Source organism: Chrysochloris asiatica, unplaced genomic scaffold, assembly GCF_000296735.1.
Source record: "Chrysochloris asiatica unplaced genomic scaffold, ChrAsi1.0 scaffold00138, whole genome shotgun sequence".
Classification (NCBI taxonomy): domain Eukaryota; kingdom Metazoa; phylum Chordata; class Mammalia; order Afrosoricida; family Chrysochloridae; genus Chrysochloris; species Chrysochloris asiatica.
The window spans coordinates 8,656,138-8,675,659 of record NW_006408656.1 but is presented as its reverse complement, the minus strand read 5'-3'; the positions used below and the strand labels follow the sequence as shown (position 1 = coordinate 8,675,659).

General features: G+C 44.1%; 2 protein-coding genes across 2 annotated transcripts; one reads left to right on the top strand and one right to left on the bottom strand.

Moving 5' to 3' along the window:
• The first annotated feature begins 535 nt into the window (after nucleotides 1–535).
• On the top strand, nucleotides 536–13,191 carry CCDC65 (coiled-coil domain containing 65). The gene is made up of 8 exons (XM_006870098.1): nucleotides 536–661; nucleotides 1,170–1,337; nucleotides 9,958–10,127; nucleotides 10,663–10,801; nucleotides 11,638–11,835; nucleotides 12,029–12,247; nucleotides 12,535–12,687; nucleotides 12,800–13,191. The coding sequence occupies exons 1-8, from the start codon at nucleotides 536–538 to the stop codon at nucleotides 13,115–13,117; spliced, it is 1,491 nt and encodes a 496-aa protein (XP_006870160.1). The 3' UTR covers nucleotides 13,118–13,191.
• A 346-nt stretch (nucleotides 13,192–13,537) lies between these two features.
• FKBP11 (FK506 binding protein 11, 19 kDa) lies at nucleotides 13,538–16,840 on the bottom strand. Its single transcript, XM_006870097.1, has 6 exons — nucleotides 16,613–16,840; nucleotides 16,360–16,425; nucleotides 15,883–15,970; nucleotides 15,583–15,616; nucleotides 15,193–15,263; nucleotides 13,538–13,777 (listed from the first exon to the last, which is right to left on the bottom strand). Exons 1-6 carry the CDS (start codon nucleotides 16,811–16,813, stop codon nucleotides 13,560–13,562), a joined length of 678 nt encoding a protein of 225 aa, XP_006870159.1. The 5' UTR covers nucleotides 16,814–16,840; the 3' UTR covers nucleotides 13,538–13,559.
• Nucleotides 16,841–19,522: the final 2,682 nt, after the last annotated feature.

Sequence of the window (19,522 nt, the reverse complement as noted above, 5' to 3'; positions counted from 1 at the left end):
AAATAATATATGATAGGATGAATGTAAAGCTAATGTTCTCCCATGTAAACTATCACATAATTCACAATAAAACATTAAAAAAAAAATAGACATACTGCATTAGGCAAAACTGCTCCCACAAAAAGGTTTAAAGCCTCAAAAACTGGGTCGCTCTGAGTTTAAACTAGCACTTAACAACAACAACTACTATCTAGAGAGTGAATCCCCAACCCTGGTAACCACTTTTGAAACGATCCTCTCTCAAAAACGGACCGCAGTCCTCCAGCGAGCAGGGGGCGCTCCAAGCCCAGGGTCTCTCCTCTCAGCCCTCCCCTCGAGCCTAGCTCCGTGTTGCTAGGAGATAGAGATGAAACCTAGCGACGCTAGGGAACCCATTTTCGCCGCTAACCAGGAATTTCTTTTGACTGAGGGCGGAGATTTAAGGTCCCACTGTCGCACAAGGGTAGTTCTGGGAAGCCCCCTTTCAAGACACGTTTTCTAACGCGGGCCAAGGTAGGCCGAAGCTTCCTGTCCAAGTCCAGTCCTCAGCATAGCCATGCCCAAGAAAAGGAAAAAGACGCCCCTGTCCGATGAGGAGCAGCTCCTTCTGTTTCAGCAGAAGTTGTTGGCAGATGAAGAGATGGCCAAGAAGAAGGAGAGGCTCCTGAGCCAGTTCTTGAAGGTGATGGCCTTTTGCATTATGTTCTGCCCCCCACCAGCACCCCCCAGCTCTACGTTTGTCTCTTCAACCCTGTCATTGTTGTATCCTCATTTTCATCATGGCCTCTCCTCCTAAAATCTTGAGATGCAGATATACTGAGAATTCAGGCAACATTGTTGTGGGGGAGAAAAGTTCTCTGCCAAACATGGGGGTGGGACCTGGGGGGAAGGTGTTCCAGAATTTTGTGAGCACCATAACTGGAGCAGGAACTACTGTCAGCTGTCTCAAATTCTGCTGTTCGCTCCAGAGATAGGTTCATTAAAAACAACATCCTGCTCCGATGCCATCACCCTGAGGGAAATTCACTCTTGTCCTCCCTAAAATGCTAGGAGGCTGTTACTGCTTTGATAGCCCAGAAAAGACAAGGCAGTCAGGTGTCAGCTGATAAACTAAGTGTGATCTTGTTTGTTGTACAGTGTTACAGCTTTGGGCACTGACCTCCTGGGGGGATGTTTATTCCGTCACATAGGACAAACTGGCCAAGGAGGAGCACAACAGTGCTCTGAACCTTAATAAGATTAACACACAGTGGAGAACTGTCCTTCGAGAAGTCAAAACTAAAGAGCTTCATAAAGACATTGAGATCCTTAGCCAAACATTTGAACGAGTTGTGGACTGCAAGGACAGTGTCATCAAGGTAAGCACACTTCCCAAGGAAACACGTGAGTATGGTTGCTTTGACTTCCTAATATAGTTCATTATTGAATTAATCGGTTTCAAAGTCCTGGCCAGATAGCAGGTTGTGACAAAGCCAGGCTATGGGTAGTAACGTTTCAATGAAATGAGAAATAGAATATTAGACTTCTATCCCTTTTCCTCCATTAGAGGAGCCATTCTCCTTGGCTCTCTGCTGTCCCAAACCAGTACTTTATAATGTTACAGTTATAAGGCATGTGTTGTTAAGTGCCATCGAGTCATCCAACCCTGTGTAGGGTTTCTGAAAAGCGGTTGGTGAACTTGAACCACCAGCTGTGCCGTTCAAACCAACCTTGCAGTTCAGCGCATTACCCCACAGCGCCACACCAGGACTCATAAGGCATAATGTTGTTGTTGTTGTTAAGTACCATGGAGTAGGTTCCGACTCATAGTGACCTTGCACAGGGCTTCCGAGGCTGCAAATCTTTAACGGGAGCAGAAAGCCTCATCTTTCTCCTGAGGAACAGCTGATAGTGTTGAACTGCCGACCTTGAGGTTAGCAGCCCAATTCATAACCACTATGCTACCAGAGCTCCTTAATGTTGCTGTTGTTGTCAGGTGCCATCGAGTCGGAACCGACTCTTAGCGACCCCATGCACAGCAGAACGAAACAATGTCCGATCCTGGGCCAACCTCACTACCGCTGCCACACTTGACGCCATCAATGATGCCACCTGGCTGATCCATCTCGTTAGGGGTCTTCCTCTTTTTCTCTGACACTCCACCTTACCCAGCATGACATCCTTCTCCAGTGACTGTTCCCTCCTGACAATATGTCCAAAGTATGAGAGACCTAAGTTTAGCCATCTTGCCCTCCAAGGAGCACTCTGGCTGCACTTCTTCCAAAATAGATCTATTGGTTCTTTTGGCATCCCATGGCACTTTTAGTATTCTCCTCCAACACCACAACTCAAAGGCATCAATTCTTCTACGATCTTCCTTATTCACTGTCCAGCTTTCGCATCCATATGAGGTTATTGAAAATACCATGGCTTGGGTCAGGTGCACTTTAGTCCTCAAGCTGACGTCTCTGCTCTTCAACACTTTAAAAAGTTCCTGTGCAGCAGATTTGCCCAATGCAATACGTCGTCTGATCTCTTGACTGCTGCTTCCACGAGTGTTGATAGTTGATCCAAGAAGAATGAAGTCCTTGACAACTTCAATTTTTTCTCCATTGATAAGAATGTTGTTTATTGGTCCAGTGGTGAGGATTTTTGTTTTTCTGACATTGAGATGCAACCCATACTGAAGGCTGTGTTCTTTGATCTTCATCAGTAAATATTTCAAGTCCTCTTTACTTTCAGCAAGCAAGGTTGTATCATCTGCATATCGCAGGTTGTTAATGAGTCTTCCTCAAATCCTGACGCAACATTTTTCTTCATAGAACCCAGGTTCTCGTATTATTTGCTCAGCATACAGGTTGAATAAGGATGGTGAAAGAACACAACCTTGTCCTTAATAGACATCACTTAATGACTTGAACTTAGTCCCACACCTTCATTTCAATGTGAGAAGTCTCATATTGAGAGGAATTCCTGGTGTGGCACTGTGGGTTAATATGCTGGATTGCGAAATCAATTTGATCCATAAGGTTGGTGGTTCAAGCTCACCAGCTGCTCCCTGGAAACCCTATGCAGGGTCGCTATGGGTCAGAACCAACTCAACAGTACTTAACACCACCACCACCACAAGATAGTTGCCCAAGGTCACACAGCTAGTGAGAGAGTTGAGCGTAGATTACAGTTTTCTTGACTCTCACTCTAGTGCTTTTGTCATTGAAACTGGCCTCTTTGATCAGCTTCTTTGGCCCTAAGTCAGATGGCTAATATCTCCAAGAGTAAGAGCAGTTCTGGATCTCTAAGCAATTCAATCAGACCTCCATATGCTCTTGGGAGGTTCTTGAGTTTTTTTCATTTTATCCATGTTCATTTCTCCTCTAAGGGATTTTGCTGTATCCTCTTTCATCTTATTTTTAACCTGTGTTTACTGACTCCTCCTTACTTCTCTATTTGAAAAATATTCCATAATAACAGCAAAACATATATTGTCGGTCTTGTATCTTCCCTTTAGAAAATACATTTCTCCTTCACAGCCAAACCTCTGGGGAAAAGATTCAGACTCTAAGCAGCTTCAAGTGATACATATTAAGAGTCCCCAGATTTGAAAAAAAAAACATTATACCATGGAAGTTTTCACGCCATGGCTTTTGAAGTGATTTTTTTTTTTCAGACTCTTATTTGGAATTACCAAGTATTTGATGTAAAGTGTTCATTTTAGGGTTGCTGAGCAGTGAGCCAAGCTCATCCATGAACAAATTAGCTTCTTCCTACACAACAACCTTGCAGTTTATGATTACAGCCCCTTCTGCCTTAGCAAATCAAACATTGCTAAGATGAAGCACTTTCGGGGTCATTCCTGAATAACTAAAACCGCACATGTTAAATGTGCAAATGTTAGCAATCCTCACTTGTTATCGCCATTTTTTCACCTCCCATTTGCTCTGCACCACACAACACCTGGTTTCCACCATTCTCCAGGAAACTGCTCTGGTGAAAACCACCACTTCAGAATTGTGGATACTTTTCATCATTTACTAGTCATCATCAAATCTGACCGCTCTATGGCACTGACTCTCTTGGTCAGGCCCTAGTTCTTGAAACTCTCCTTTGGCATCATTCTTCCCAGGATTTTCTCCCTGGAGTTTACATCCAGTTCCCTTTGTGAGTTCCTCTTTCTCTCTCCAGCCACTGAAATGTAATGTTCCCCAGGTTTCTGAGCCTAGGCATCTCTAAGTACCTAGGATTTAGACAATATTACTCATTTTGTTGTTGTTAAGTGCCATCGAGTCGACTCTGACCCATAGCGACCCTCTATAGGGTTTCCGAGGAGCAGCTGGTGAGCTTGAACCACCGACCTTGCCATTCAAATGGCTTTGCAGTCTAGCACATTAACCCACAGCACCACACCAGGACACAAGGTCAGCAGTTCGAAACTACCAGCTGTTCTGCGGGAGAAAGATGAGGCTTTCTGCTCCCGCAAAGATTTATAGCCTTGGAAACCCTGTACAGGGTTGCTATGAGTCAGAACCGACTCCACGACACATAAGCACCAATATTACTCATAGGCTTGCTTTAAATATTACTTATATATTGACTCCCACATCTGTAACACCAGCCTGGATTTTTCTTGAGTTGTAAATCCTTATAGGTAAGCTTTCTAGATATTTCTTCCCGATTGTTCCATTGTCCTCACAACTGAACTCATGAGCTCCCTTTCCCAGTCATCCCATTTCCCATCCTCCACAATCTGGTCTTCCTTTTATACTTTATCTACTGGAGTGGCCAGTAATTCACCAAATCACCCAGCCCTGAAATCTGGAAATCATTCTAAATTTTTCTTTCATCACAGACCTCTGTTACTGTCTAATATAATTTTCTGTTTAAGTATATTTCAAAGCCATACTCTACTCTTTCCCAGTAACTTGCTGTAGTTGGAACCTGGGCATCTCTCATCTGGACTATTTCTGCCGTTGTTAGGTGCCACCGAATTGGTACTGATGCATAGCAACCTTATGCACAACAGACTGAAACACTGCTCAGTCCTGCATCAACCCCACAATTGTTGCTACATCTATCTACAAGGAAGACCGGAATCCTGGTATGGCATTGTGGGTTAATGCACTAGACTGCAAGGTCAGTTTGAACTGCAAGGTCAACAGTTCAAGCTTACCAGCTTCTCTTCGGAAACCCTATACAGGGTCACTATGAGTCAGAACCGACTTGATGGCACTTAACAACAAGAAGAAGGAAGACCAGTTAATAAGAACTGTTGTTAAGTACTGTCCAGTCAATTCTGACTCATAGCGTCCAAGGAGAGGCTGGTGGTTTTGAACCACCGACCATGCAGTTAGCAATTTAGTGTTTATCCTACAGCACCACACAAGGACACTATTAATGCAGCTATTAAACTTACACTTACTTAAATTTACACAGCAACCACTAATGCCAAAGTAAAGAAACTGAAGATTTTTATCAACTTCAAAGGACTATGGTAGCTCTGTATGATAAACACTGGATATGAACCACAATTTTGGTGGTTTAAGTCCACTACCTGCTTCATGGTAGAAAGATGAGACTTTGTGTTCCCACCAAGATGTATAGCCTCAGAAACACTATACAGGGTCTCTATGAGTTAGAACCAATTTGATGGCATTTAACAACAACCAACATCTACAGTATGAAATTAATCAAACATGCAAACCAGATGCATTGGTAATTTCTCGTGATTGGAATGTGAAAGTTAGAAACAAAGAAGAATCTATAGTTGGAAAATATGGTGGCCTTGGTGATACAAATGACACAGAGATTGCATGACAGAATTTTGCAAGACCAAAAATCTATTCCTATATAGATTTTTTTACGGTGACTATATATGTTGGCCTCACCAGATGGAATACACAGAAATCAAGTCAACTACATCTGCAGAGAAAGTGGAGAAGCTCAATATAAGTCAGAACAAGGCCAGGGGCCGACTGTGGAGTAGATCATTGCTTGCTCATATGCAAGTTCAAGTTGAAACTGAAGAAAATTAAAACAAGTCCACAAGAGCCAAAGTATGACCTTGAGTATATCCCACCTAAATTTAATGACTATCTCAAGAGTAGGTTTGACATATCAAATACTAATGACCAAAGACCAGATGAGTTGTGGGATGGCATTAAGGACATCATTTTGAAGAAAGCAAAAGGTTATTTAAAAGACAGGAAAGAAAGCAAAAACTAGAAGAGAATCTGAAACTTGCTCTTGAATATAAAGTAGCTAAATTGAACAGAAGCAATGATGAAGTAAAAGAGCTGAACAGAAGGGTGGCTCAAGAAGACAAAATTATTATAATGAAATGTGCAAAGACCTGGAGCTAGAAAACCAAAAGGGAAGAACATGCTTGGCATTTCTCAAAGAAAGAACTGAAGAAAAACATTCAAGCCTAAATTGCAGTATGAAGGATGGGCAAACTATTGAACAATGCAGGAAGCATCAAAAGAAGATGGAAGGAATACAATGGGTCACTGTACCAAAAGTAATTGGTCAACATTCAGCCATTTCAGGAGGTAACATATGATCAAGAACCTCTGGTACTGAAGGAACCAGTCTAAGGTGAACTGAAGGTATTGGCAAAAAACAACATTCCAGGAATCAACAGATAACAACTGAGATGTTTCAACAAATGGATTCAACACTGAAAGTATTCATCTATGCCAAGAAATTTGGGAGACAGCTACCTGACCAGCCAACTGGAAGGGATCCAATATTTGTGCCCATTCTAAAGAATTCTGAGTAAATAGAATAAGGAAACTATCTAATAGTATCATTAATATCACACGAGTAAAATTTTGCCAGATATAATTAAAAACAAACAAACAAACAAAATTTAGGTTAAGAGGGAACTTCCAGAAATTCAAACCAGATTCAGACGAGGATGTAGAATATTATTGGATGTAGAATGAGGGATCTTGGCTGAAAGCAGAGAATACTAGAAAGATGTTTACCTGTGTTTTGTTGACTATACAAAGGCATTTGACTGTGTGGAACGTAATAAATTATGAACATACTACGAAGAATGGGAATTCCAGAACACTTAATTGTACTCATGCAAATACTGTACATAGACCAAGCGGTCATTGTTTGAACTGAACAAAAGGATACTGAACGGTTAAAATCAGCAGAGGTAAGAGTCAGGGTTGTATCCCTTCACCATACTTACACAGTCTGTATGTGGCTCAAATAATCAAAGAAAGTGAACTATATGAAGAAGAGCGTGGGATCAGGATTAGAGGAAGACTTAATTAGTTACCTGTGATATGCAGATGACACGACTTTGCTTGCTGAAAGAGAAGAGGACTTGAAGCATTTGTTGATAAAGATCAAACACTACAGCTTTGAATATGGATTACACCTCAACATACAGAAAAGTAAAATCTTCACAATTGGACCAGTAAACAACATGACAAATGGAGAAAGTATTGAGGTTGTTAAGGATTTTATTTTGTAAAAAAAATACCATCGGTGCCCATAGAAGTTGTTGTTGTTGTTAAGTGCCGTCAAGTTGGTTCCAACTCATAGCAATCCTATATAGAGTTTCCGAGGAGTGGCTGGTGAGTTTGAACTGCCAACCTTGTGGTTCTTACCAACCTTGTAATCCAGTGCATTATCCTTCAGCACCACACCATGGACATTGTTGTTGTTGTCAAGTGCCGTCGAGTCGATTCAGACCCATAGTGACCCTCTATAGGGTTTCCAAGGAGCAACTGGTGAGCTTGAACCGCCAACCTTACAGTTCAAACAGATTTGCAGTCTGGCGCATTAACCCACATCGCCACACCATGGATGCAGCAGTCAAAAAATCAAACAAAGTATTGCACCGGGCAGATCTTCTGAGGAAGACCTCTTTAAAGTTTTCAAAAGCCAAAAGTCACTTTGAGAACTAGGGTGTGCCTGACCCAAGCCATGATACTTTCAATCACCTCATATGACTGCAAAAGCTAGACGATGAATAAGGGAGACCAAAGGAGAACTGATGTCTTTGAATTATGGAGCTGGCAGAGAATATTAAATATAGCATGGACTGCCAGTAAAACGGACGAATCTGTCTTGGAAGAAGCAAAGCCAGAAGCCTCCATAGACGTGTGGATGGTGAGACTTTGTCTCACTTACTTTCGACATGTTATTACTAAGAAGGACATCATTCCTGATAAGGGTCAGTGAAAAAAGGAAGACCCTCAACGAGATGGAGTGACATAGTAGATGCAACAATGGGCTCAGACTGTGAGGATGGCTCAGAACTAGGCAGTGTTTTGTTTTGCTGTACATAGGGTCACTATAATCAGAACCAATTCACTGGTCCCTAACAACGACAACAAAGTCTGTATACTAAAGGCAGGATAAATAATTGATTCTTTTCCTTTCCTTTACTTACCAGTTTTCAACTAGGAAAAAAAGAAAAAGGTCATTTGGCATCCTCCAGTGGTAACTGATTACATTTTGTAAATGTACTATGAATTCATAGGAGTCCTGGTGGTGCCATGGTTAAGCACTCAGCTGTTAACCAGAAAGTTCGAAACTGCCAGGTGCCCTGCAAGAGAAAAATGTGGCAAATGATTTCTGTAAAGATTTGCAACTCTGTCCTATAGAGTCCCTATGAGTCAGAATCAACTTGATGGCAACTTGTTTGGTTTTATGAACTCAAAAACCAAACACACTTGATGTGTTTCGATCCTTTGCAGTTATTATCCTTGTCGGTGCTCAAAAGTTCCCTTTATTTCCAGTGAAAGTTATCTGTTGCTTCATGACAAACCGCCTCTGAATTGGTGGTTTAAAACAATTGATTTGTCTCTCATGATTCTGTAGGTTGACTGAGTTCACTAGAGTGGTTCTTGTTTGGAGCCTCTCATATAGCTTCAAACAGATGTCAGCTGTGGCTGAAGTCTTCTTGAAGGCTTTACTGGGTTGGGCATCCCGGCGGCTGGCAGTTGATTCTGGCTGTCAGCTAGGAACTTAGCTATGCTGTTAACTGGAAGTTCATACATTCCTCCCATGTGCATTGAGCTTCTCAAAGCATGGAGGCTAGGTTCCTAGATGGAGCAACCCAAGAAAGACCATTCCAAGGGGGCAGAAAAAAACTGCCAGGCTGATTAAGAGCTATACCTAGAACTAGCACAATGTCATTTCTGCCATGTTCTACTAGTCAAAGCAGTCAGTCACAGGGTCTGCCCAAATTCAAGTAGATGGAAGAGAAGTTTCCACCTCTTAATGGAGAAGTGATAAGAGATTGTAGGATGGGAGATACTGTGCTCATCTTTTGATTTACTCTGTATTATTGAGTAATGAATCCTTTTGGCATGACTCTAGTGGCCTTTTGTAGTTTCTTTGCTATTGTTCTCAGCTCAGCTTGCTGATTTTCTTTCTCAGACTTCAAACAACCATTTCTCCCAAGAATTTCTAGTTCTTTTTTGTGCCATTGTGAAGGAGCCCTGTGGCAAAGTGGTACATTGGGCTGCTAACCACAGGAGAAAGATGAGTCCGTCTGCTCCTATAAAGATCTACACTCTTGGAAACCCTATATAGGGTCAATTGACTCGATGGTAGTGGGTTTGGCCTTGTTTTTTGTAAATGTTTGTTGTCCTAAGCCATTGGCTAAGGAGCATTGATGGTGTTGTGGGTTAAGCATCAGGCTAACTACAAAATAAGAAATTTAAATCCACCAGCTGCTTCCCATAAAGAAAGATGAGACTTTCTGTTCCTGTAAAGATTTGCAACCTTGGAAACCCTATAGAGGATCAGTGTGAGTCGGAATCAACTCAGTAGCACCTAACACCAGGATGTTGGCTGGCTCCATGAGGCTCTTGCTTTACATTCAAGAGTGATAGAGCCAGCACCTCTAGAGTCGAAGAACTGCCATGAGGAACTGGGGGAAATATCATGCAATCTAACTAGCCAGCTGAATACATTTTTCTTTTTTCGCATAGATGCCAATCATTTAAAATGGTAACTCTGTTTCCTGCCCAGTCTTTAGCTAAGGACCTGGCAGAAGCTGAGGAGCAGTATGCCCATGCCCTGCGCAGCCACCTGCACAGTATTGATCAGCTCTTAGCCCTGCAGAGGCGCCGACTCAGCCTCCTGGAGGAAAGTTACAGCATGGAGCTGGAGGCCCTAACTAAGGAATTTGAGACAGAAAGGTACAGGGGTCCTAGGAAGTGGGGGAAGCCGTGGTCCCTGCAGGGAAGATCATGAGGGCCTTCTAAACTAATTCAGGTTTAAATTACAGCCTTCACTTCCCTTGTCCCATGTCTGTAATGCCCTCATTATCTACTTTCAAAACCCTGTCCATTTGGCAGGAGGGAAACTTCTCACTATAACATTTTGAACTTTAAAAAAATTTTGGATCATTATCTATTCAAAAGGAGTCGTGGTGTGGTGCTGGAGGATAAGCACTGGACTGCTAACCAGTAGATCAGCAGTTCAAACCCACCAGCTGCTCCTTGGAAACCCTAGACAGGATCACTTTAAGTTGGAACCAATGTGACAGCACTTAACAACAAAACCTAGTCAAAAGTCAATATAAAAAAATCGTATTCAAATTTCTTCCCAGCCCTAAGAAGGAAAGAGCCCTTCCTTCCTCTGAGCCTGGAGTTTTATTATATACTGCTCTGAGTTGTTATTGGTCTGTATGCTTTATCCTTCAGAGCAGGGACAGTGTCTTATGTCCTTTAGGAAGATGATCAATGACCAACATGAGAAAGAGATTCACTACCTACAAGATGTCTTCATGGCTATGGAGCAGAACTATATAGACACTGAATATGAAAGCAAGCTGGAGTTCCAGAGCATGTGGGACGATCTCAAAAACAAGGTACAGAGGGAGAAAGATAGGCAGGAGGTAGGAAAGAAGTGAGAAAAGTGCTCAAGACTGTTAGAGCTAGAAAAGACCCCTTTAACCCAGGCTGGAGGTCAGTGTTCCAGACACCAAAGGTCAAGATAATCTCTACAGCCACTCTAGGTAGCCCTACTGCTTTTTGTAATTTAGTGAAAATTAGTTGGGAAATAGGGCCCTTCTGAAATGTCAAGGGAGTGCATATTAAAGCTAAAAGGCACCAAGGAGATCATCTGGCTTTATTTGCCATTGGCAGATTAGGAAACGAGGGCCCAAAGAAGAAAAATGACATGCTGCTGACCTATGGGAGAGTCTGGAGAATCCAGATCTCCTGCTCCTTGGCCTAAAGTGCCTCCTGTCATCTAGAAAGTTGCAAACATAGTTACCCTGGCCCTGAGTATGGGATTCTTTGCTTTTATTTTGCCTCACAGTGTTTTATGCATTTAAAAAATAAGCTTTCTACATTTAAAGATTGAGGCATTTCAAATAAAAATCCAACTTTTCAGTCTCCCTTAAAAACAAAACCCCAGAAAGATGGGTCAGTTTCCAAATGGCCACATTCATGTGGAGCTGAGCAGCTCCTGCCTCTAAATGAAGCGTTTCCTTTCTAGTTTGCCACCATTTCCTCTCTAGTAGGCCCACCCAGCCCACAACACTTATTTATGCCATCTGCCTGATCTTTATGGGCATTTTCATTTGTGACCCTTTTACTATACTACATGACTAACAGTTCTAGGGGGTGAGGTTGCAGATGAAAGTGAAAGGGCCCTAATACAGTGATTCCAAGTACTGGCTATTTTGGGGCCACTTCCTAGAATTTAGAAGAGAAGCACTTCCTAAGACTGCAATTGGAAAACATTGTGGAAGATCTGTGGAGAAGGTTCCAGGAAGCACTCAAGAATTACACTGATGCCACAGAGGATCGTAAGATTGCCTTTGAGACCCTGAAGGTGAAGGATGAGAAGAGTTCCAAAGAGATTGAAGCCCAAATGAAAAAAATACAGAAACTACAGGTTAGTGCATCCAGCCAGAAATCCAGCTGTAACTGCTCCATCATCCCTAGTTCCTCTACCTTCAGTTCCCATTGAGCCTCATCACTGGATAAGGAAAAACATTACATTCTGATTTCAGCCCATTTAGCTGTCTCACTAAAGCCCCTCAGTTGGCCATATGTTTTCTCTGATCTATTCTGTTCCTCCCAACTAGGATGCCATAGTTGTTTTAAAAGGCAAAATCATGGTGCACAGCCGAGAGAGTGAAGATCAGAACCAGTATGTTCGTAATAACAAGGAGTTGGTCCTTATACAACTACGAAAACTTAAGGCCCAAAGGACTCAAGCCCGGGGAGTATCACAAGAGAATCTAGTCAAGCTCACCCTGGAAAGTAATGCTACCCTTAAGGCTCTGAGAAATAGTGTCGATAAGGTAAAAAGGGGAGCGGGTGGTCAGTACAAAATCAACAAGCCTACAAAGGTTTGGGGATGGTAGAAGAGGGCAGAAAGTAACCCTCCTGCTTCCTGAGTGGACACTGGCAGTGCCTTTTTTCTTCCATGTTCCCTCCCCTCTCACATTTTAAATATATTCAAAACATTTTTTACTATTGTCTCCCATGTGGATGAGTAGCTTCCCTAGGCTCAAGCCGAGGAACCAATTCCACTATCTTCCCTCTTTTCTCCCTTTCCTAATAAAAGAACACTTCCTACTTCCCATAGGGTGAAAAGATTCTCAAACTTGCTGAAATATGTAGGAAATATGAAACAGAGGAAGAAAAAGTGCTGCCTTTTTATTCATCAATACTAACCCCCGAGGAGCAGGCAGAGATAGAGGAAACGAACCCAGAAGAACTTACTGAGGAGCTGGCAAAGGTAAAGTTCCTAAAGCCTGAGGCCACTGCTCAAGGTTGGGGCTGATGGAACACTAGGCAGCAGACACTAACGGGCCCTGCTGCATACCTTCTCCCTTTTATTCAACTCCCAGGTGATGCTGGACTACACAGGGATGGAGAACTTCTGGAAAAGGTACAACAAAGTGAAACTGGAGCAACTGAGCCTCCAACACAGACGAGCCCAACTGTTAGAAATCAACTGCAAGCTGAGGGAGATGCTCAAGCAGTACCTGGATGGCATCTCAGTGAGTGATGAAGTGCTGAGCCAGCTTAACCCACTCTTAATCGTCAACCATCGAAGCAACTTACCTCAGCCCTTGTCCACACCTATGGCTCAGCCCAGTGGCAAACAAAAGCCAATCACTTACAACATCATTGAAGCAGCCCACGTGATCCCTCACACCCTGTGAACCAAGAACATTTCTTCCCAACCCCAGATTTTTTGAGACCTGAGGACTTTGGTATTAAAAGTTCCCATGGGGTTAATGAGCTCCTTATATTTTTGCTGTACTGGACAGAGCAGTCTACTTTGAGAACACTAGGAACTGCAGTCCGAGGGAATGAAAAGAGTAGCTAGGCCACTACCAGGAGGCTTATTGCTCCTGAATGAGGATACCATGGGACCCTGCGATTCTCTGGGTGGATCCAAAACCAGGTCATTGGGGTAAGCCAGGAAAATGAGAGGAAGCCAGGGAAAGAGGTGACCCAAGGCTTCTGACCATACCCATACCAGTAAGAGCCAACCTAGAATTTTCTTGCCCCCAGCCCTTTACTCATTCCCACTTAACCAAAGTAACCTCAGGAAGTACCTGGTAAAGAATACAAAGAAGGTTGTTTTATTATTATTATTTATTATTTCTTTTTGCTCTTGTTTCGTTTTTCTTCCTTGAGCTTCTTTTTGGAGACTTTGGGTCTGTTGGCCTTTTTGTATAGGTGATAGCCAATGAGGCCCAGAAGAGCTGGCACCATGGCTATGCCTACCAGAGGTAAAATGCCCTTCACAAGCTTTTGCCAGTAATTGGCTCGGACCAGTGCAATCAGCTCCACATCAAACTGCAGCACTGCATCCGCTGGAGAGGCAGAAAACGGGTAAGGGTTAGAAATCTGCACATTTTATCCAGGGCTCAGAATCTGAATGAAAATAGGGAGGGTGAGCTACAGTAAAGCCAACAATTGTGAAGCTACCAAGATTTAAACACAAGGTTGAGTTCTCTTAGACAAAGGCAAGTGAAGGTTATGCACAATCTAGTGGTAGCCATGTTGACCCCAACTACAAGTGTGGCACAGGCCCAGTGCCAGGTCTTTCATAGCAGAGGCAAACGTGCTATCTGAAACTACAAGTTCATGGATAAATGAGAGAGCCAGCTATGCTAACTGTACCCCTGTTCATATTCCCATTTCCAAACAGCCACATGGATATAATGTTTACAGAGCTGAAATGAATTGGATTTAAACTAGAAATTGTTTTAATTCCACCAATGAATGAGCGTACTCGGTGTAAGAACTAGAGAAAATAGGAGTTTCAACATTAGAGCCAAGCAGAAAAGGAAGTAGCTTAAGACATAAGGGGGGCCTTGTGGGGGACCAGGAGTTAAGTAGGGATGAGGATGAGTACAAATAGGAGCAAGCAAACAGCATAGGAATGGGGAGGGAAGAAAGCTTTGGGTAAAGATTTTTCTCCCTAGTTCCCCCTTTTTTTTTCTGGGCCTCCCTCTAAACTGGAATTATGATCCCAGTACTCTGAATTGGGAAACTGAAAATGTGTTATAACCAGAAGCAATAGAGATGCATGCTGGGAAATCTGTCCAGTCTTAGGCCTTCAAGAATATTTATGAGTAGTAATCTAGTAGGGCTTTTAAAAGTTGCTTTTTGTTTTACGTTAGAAATTACTTGTGACCATTTTTACTATCTATTCCCTGGTGGAGGCTGAAAGAAGGGGTGGAGATATGCTAAGAAGCCATGTCAATTGTACAAATGATACAGTGTGAAATCATAGGAAAAAGGCATGAGAGAAGAGCAGAGTTGGCACAGGCATCAGACCTATCTGGCTCAAGCAGGTGTCTCCTCCATAAAAAGTCATTGGCCACCAGGAGCCAAGCCACCAGCTTTACAGGTTTCGTGTCTCTAATCCCTCTTGATGATCTGAGTAGGAAAATAGTAGCCCTGCAGAAGGAAGTCCCAGCCACTCCTGCCCCTTTAGCAAACGTGGTTTAGATGTTCAGTAGTTCCAAAGTATGTGGCTTCTTTAGCTCTTGTTGTTGTTGTTATGTGCCATGGAGTTGGTTCCGACTCACAGCGACCCTGTACAGGGTTTCCGAGGCTGTAAATCTTTACGGGAGCAAAAAGCCTCATCTTTCTCCTGCGGAACAGCTGGTAGTTTCGAACTGCCAACCTTGCGGTTCACAGCCCAGTTCATAACCACTATGGCTTAGCTCTTAGGGGCTGGATATTTTGATGGCCTGAGAGAAGGGCCTACTCAGATTACCTGGGATGGATGGTGGAAATCCCCGTTTTCCATAGGCCAAGTGAGAAGGAATGATTGCCCTTCGCTTCTCTCTGAGGGAAGGAATGTGAGATACAACCAAAGGTGGGGCCAGGTGGGCTAGGAGCCTTCATTTATCTGGAGTGCCACCAGCCAAACCTGGCTACCTTCAGCTCATTCACAGCCAAACCATAAACTCTCCCACGCGGGCCCCAACAAGCCTTAATTCTGTCAAAACATCCACAACCAGAGAGCGACAGAGGCTCTGGATGGCATCAGGCTTCCCACTGCCCTGCCCAGTGTGAAAGTAGCACTCTTTCCCCTCGTTCCCCTGCCTGCTCTAGGAGTAGAGGTGGCAGAGAAAGCCAAGCCCAGCCCTGCCCAGATACTCACCCCACACACATGTCTAGAAGGCTCTGCTCCAACCCTTGAGGAAGAAGACACAACTGAACTAAAAGCTACCCACATTCCCCAAATCCCACTAGAAGGCAAAGTCCCCCCATCTCAAATTCCTTAAGTATGGGGCAAGAGGGGTATTAGAAGTGAGATTTGAAACTCTGGGAATGAATGGTAGAGCCCTTGGGTAGCTACTCACTCCAGGGGGACATTTCTAGGGCAGATTAAGGTTTAAAGAGGCTGAAGCAGGGGCTTAAATTGGTTAGAGGTGGAATGGGAGAGGTGCAGGTCACATACCTGGGATCACCTGCTTTTGGCCAAGTTCTATCACCAAAGGATCACGGGTCAAAGAGGTGTCAATTATGCGTCCATCTACCAAGCTGCCCTGGGGAAGAGAGCATCAAAAGAGAACTCCTAGTACCTCTTCCTCCCAGAAGGCACGCAAAAACACACCTGGGCTTCTGGGCAGGGCAACCCCCTTCCACTGCAGACTAGCTTCCCCTCAGGGCAGAAAGGGACGGGAAGCCCCAGAGGGCTGGCACTTCTCAGAGATCTCTCCGCCCATCACTTCTCAGTGCTGAGGAGGAACTGGCGGAAAAGCAAGTAGAGGAAACAGACAGAAAGGAGGCGCGCCCCTCCCCCCGCCACGTGCTGGACGACCCTAGAGGCCCGTGCTGAACAGCTCGCCACGCCACGTGTCCAAGCCAAAGCTGACGTGTTTCATCCGGGCACCGCCCCCTCCCTCGCCCCGCCCCGGCCCCCCAGACCCCTCACCGTGTAGTGGATGTGAAGCGTGTCTCCGTAGGCAGCAGGCTCCGCGCATGGTTCTGGGGGCTCCACCTACGATTGGGCTACAGGAGTCACGGAGCCTCCTCCAAAGATTCCGTTCTCGTCCCTAGACCCAGCACCCTCTACTCAGTTCCCGCATTTCCTCCTCTCCCCGCTCCCAGGTTCATTTAGAGCCGGTGTAGCGTGTAGCCCTTACAAGGCCCGGCCTGCAGTACTGGGGGCCAGGACGCCTTCTCACCAGGGTCTCCACTTGGAGGGTCCGGACAGGACTTTCGGTTTCAACCCCAGCCTCTGTCCGGCACATCGCCCCAATGAGCAGCAGCAGCTGGAGCAGCAGTGAGGGGCGCAGGGTCATGACTCGATGCGGGACAGGGCGCCGGGGTGGGCACCAGGACAGGCTGTTCAGCTGGCGGCGACTAAGACCTGTTCCTTCAATCATCCAGGCCAGACTGGACGGGACGGGGCGGGTCGCACACGCCAGCTCCTCCTCCCGAAGCCTTTCCTCCACCTTGTCCCCACCTCCTGGAGGGAGGAGGCCTTAGGGAGCCCTCCCTTCCCTCTAAGATCTGGAGGTCGCAGATTCTGACCCATCTGTCTCTTAAATTGTTCTTTTCCATAGTGAGGGGTTGTTGGATCTCTCCATAGCGCCTGTAGTGGTGCTGTGGGTTAATGCGCTGGGTTTGCAAGATCGGTTTTAACTACAAGGTAGGCGGTTCAAGCTCACCAGACAATCCTTGGAAACCCTATACAGGGTCGCTATGGGTCGGAACCGACTCAACAGCACTTAGGCACTTAACAACCGTGTGCTAGTGTGGCTTTGTATGATAAGCATTGGACTGCTAACTGCAATTTTGGAAACCCTATACAGGGTCTCTGGAATCAACTCGGCTTAACAACAATGTATGTCAGGCACTTGTCTCTAATTCTCAAACCCACCTTGAAAGCTAGAATTGCTCCATCTTACAGATAAGAAACTGGGTACTCCAGTAACTTGCCATAGGTCATCTAGGTGGTGACAGACAGGATCCAATCCCAGGAATGCCCAAGTCCAAAGTGTCTGCTCTTGGCTCTTTCCACTAAACTGTCTACACACATCTATCCAAACTCAGCAGCCGTCAAAGGTGGCATATCCCTTTCTCACACTTCCACCCCTTCAGTGTGAGTTTCTGAAGATCATATATTCAAAAGGAGTTTGGGAGCTGTCCTTTAGAAAGCTAATTAAAAGAGAGTAAGGGACTTTTTCCTTTAAGAATATAAAAAATCCCTGTTCTTCTGACATTATTTTTTTCTCCTTTCATTAAATTTCTTAAAATAGCAATGGGAATACCCCTTTTATGTTTGTGTGAGGATTTCAGTTTTGTTTTTTACGGTTTGAAATTTATTTCATATGACCTTTCAGTCCCTCCTGCATGATTTAAACCCTCACTGCCCACTGAAAGGCCTTGGTGTCTGGATTCTGCTCCCTTAAAAGTCATCAGCAAGATCACAGACACCAAATTCGTGGTCCATTTCATGTCCTTATCTTCCTTGGTGTCCCTCTGGCATTTTATACCACTGAACGTTGACAGCCCTTCCAAACTCTAGGCACAACTGCCTACTGGGTATCTCCACCTGGATGTTTGGCCTGCACTTCAAACTCAACACACCCAAAACTTTATTCAGACCTCATCATTCTATCCCACCTGCAACAATTGAGATTCTCCCCCAATTTCTTTTTCCTGTCAGCAATTTCTTTGCTCATCTCCCACATCCATCCAATTTCCTTTGTATTCTACCTCTAGTGTCTTAAGCCTTTCCTTTCCATTCCTATGGTTATCATCCTAAGTCTTCATTCTCTCTCTCTTGAATTGTTTAAATGTTCCTTCAGCAAGAGGGGACTTCTGGAGTAATGGAAATCTTTATAGGTATGCGGGTTACATGGGTATATGCATTTATCAGAGCCTATCAAAAAGTATGTTTAAGATCCGTGCATTTCACTGCATGCAAATTATAATTTTTTAAAGGAAAAAATATATATTCCCAAGTCTCCCTGAAAGCTGAGTATGATCATCTCCAAGTTTTGGCCAGTAAGACAAAATAGAAGTGTTGGAAGTATTGTCTTAGGCTTCCAGAAAGGGAGATAATTCAGTTAGGTGTTATGCTCTCCTCTAGTCTCCCTCCCACTTCCTTTCTACTGCCTGGAATATCAATGAGATGACTTAAACTTGAGCAGCCATATTAGACAAAGAGGAAACAATGAGGACGGAAGCTATGTGGTAGGATGGTGGATGGCCTACTACCAAGCACCTTTTGAGGCAAAAGTAAATGTGTATGTTTTAGTAAACACTTCATCCCCAGTCTCTTCCTAATTTGGTCCACTCTGTACATCTAGCGAGTACATAGTAACAGTCATGTCACCTGCCCCCTAAAATGCCTGTCTTGATTCCACATTGCACAGTGAATAAAATCCAGACCCTTTGGTACACCAATAAGTGCTTCTATCATGTGGCCCTAATCTGGCTTTTATTCCATTAAACTGAAAGCCTTGTAGACAGGAACCTCCTCATTGCCTAGCATGGTACCTGCCACATAGATGCTTGATAACTGTTTGTGGAATTGAACTAAATCTCCTTCCTGTTCATGACCCATGATCTGGCATCACCATGTGTTTCTATCTCTGGCTCCAGCTCATGCTCTTTCTTCACCTGTCAAGCTCCCTCCAGTCCAAACACAAAAGCCACCTCCTCTGCAATGTCCTGATTCTCTTAGCTCCAAGTGTCTTCTATTTCTGCACTTCCCGGCATACTCTCAGGGACATTACTATATTCCTCTTTGTATTGCTGTTATTTGTGTATGTCCCACTGTTTTCTCGCCTCCCCCAAAACCCTCCTCTGCTCACTGCTCAGGTCTGGAGTTCCCAAAGTCCTAGCTGTGCAATGCCTCTAAATAAGATCCTAAACAAATGTTTTGATTGTTAAGTACCACCAAGTCAGTTCTGACTCACAGTGTCACTGTATAGTTTCCAAGGAGCAGCTGGTGGGTTTGAGCCACTATGTGGTTAGCAGTCCAGTGTTTATTCTACAGTGCCACACCAGCACTCCATACTTTGATTAAATACTATAAAATACTGAGAAGCCACTCAATAGGTCTAACCATACTAACATGGAAA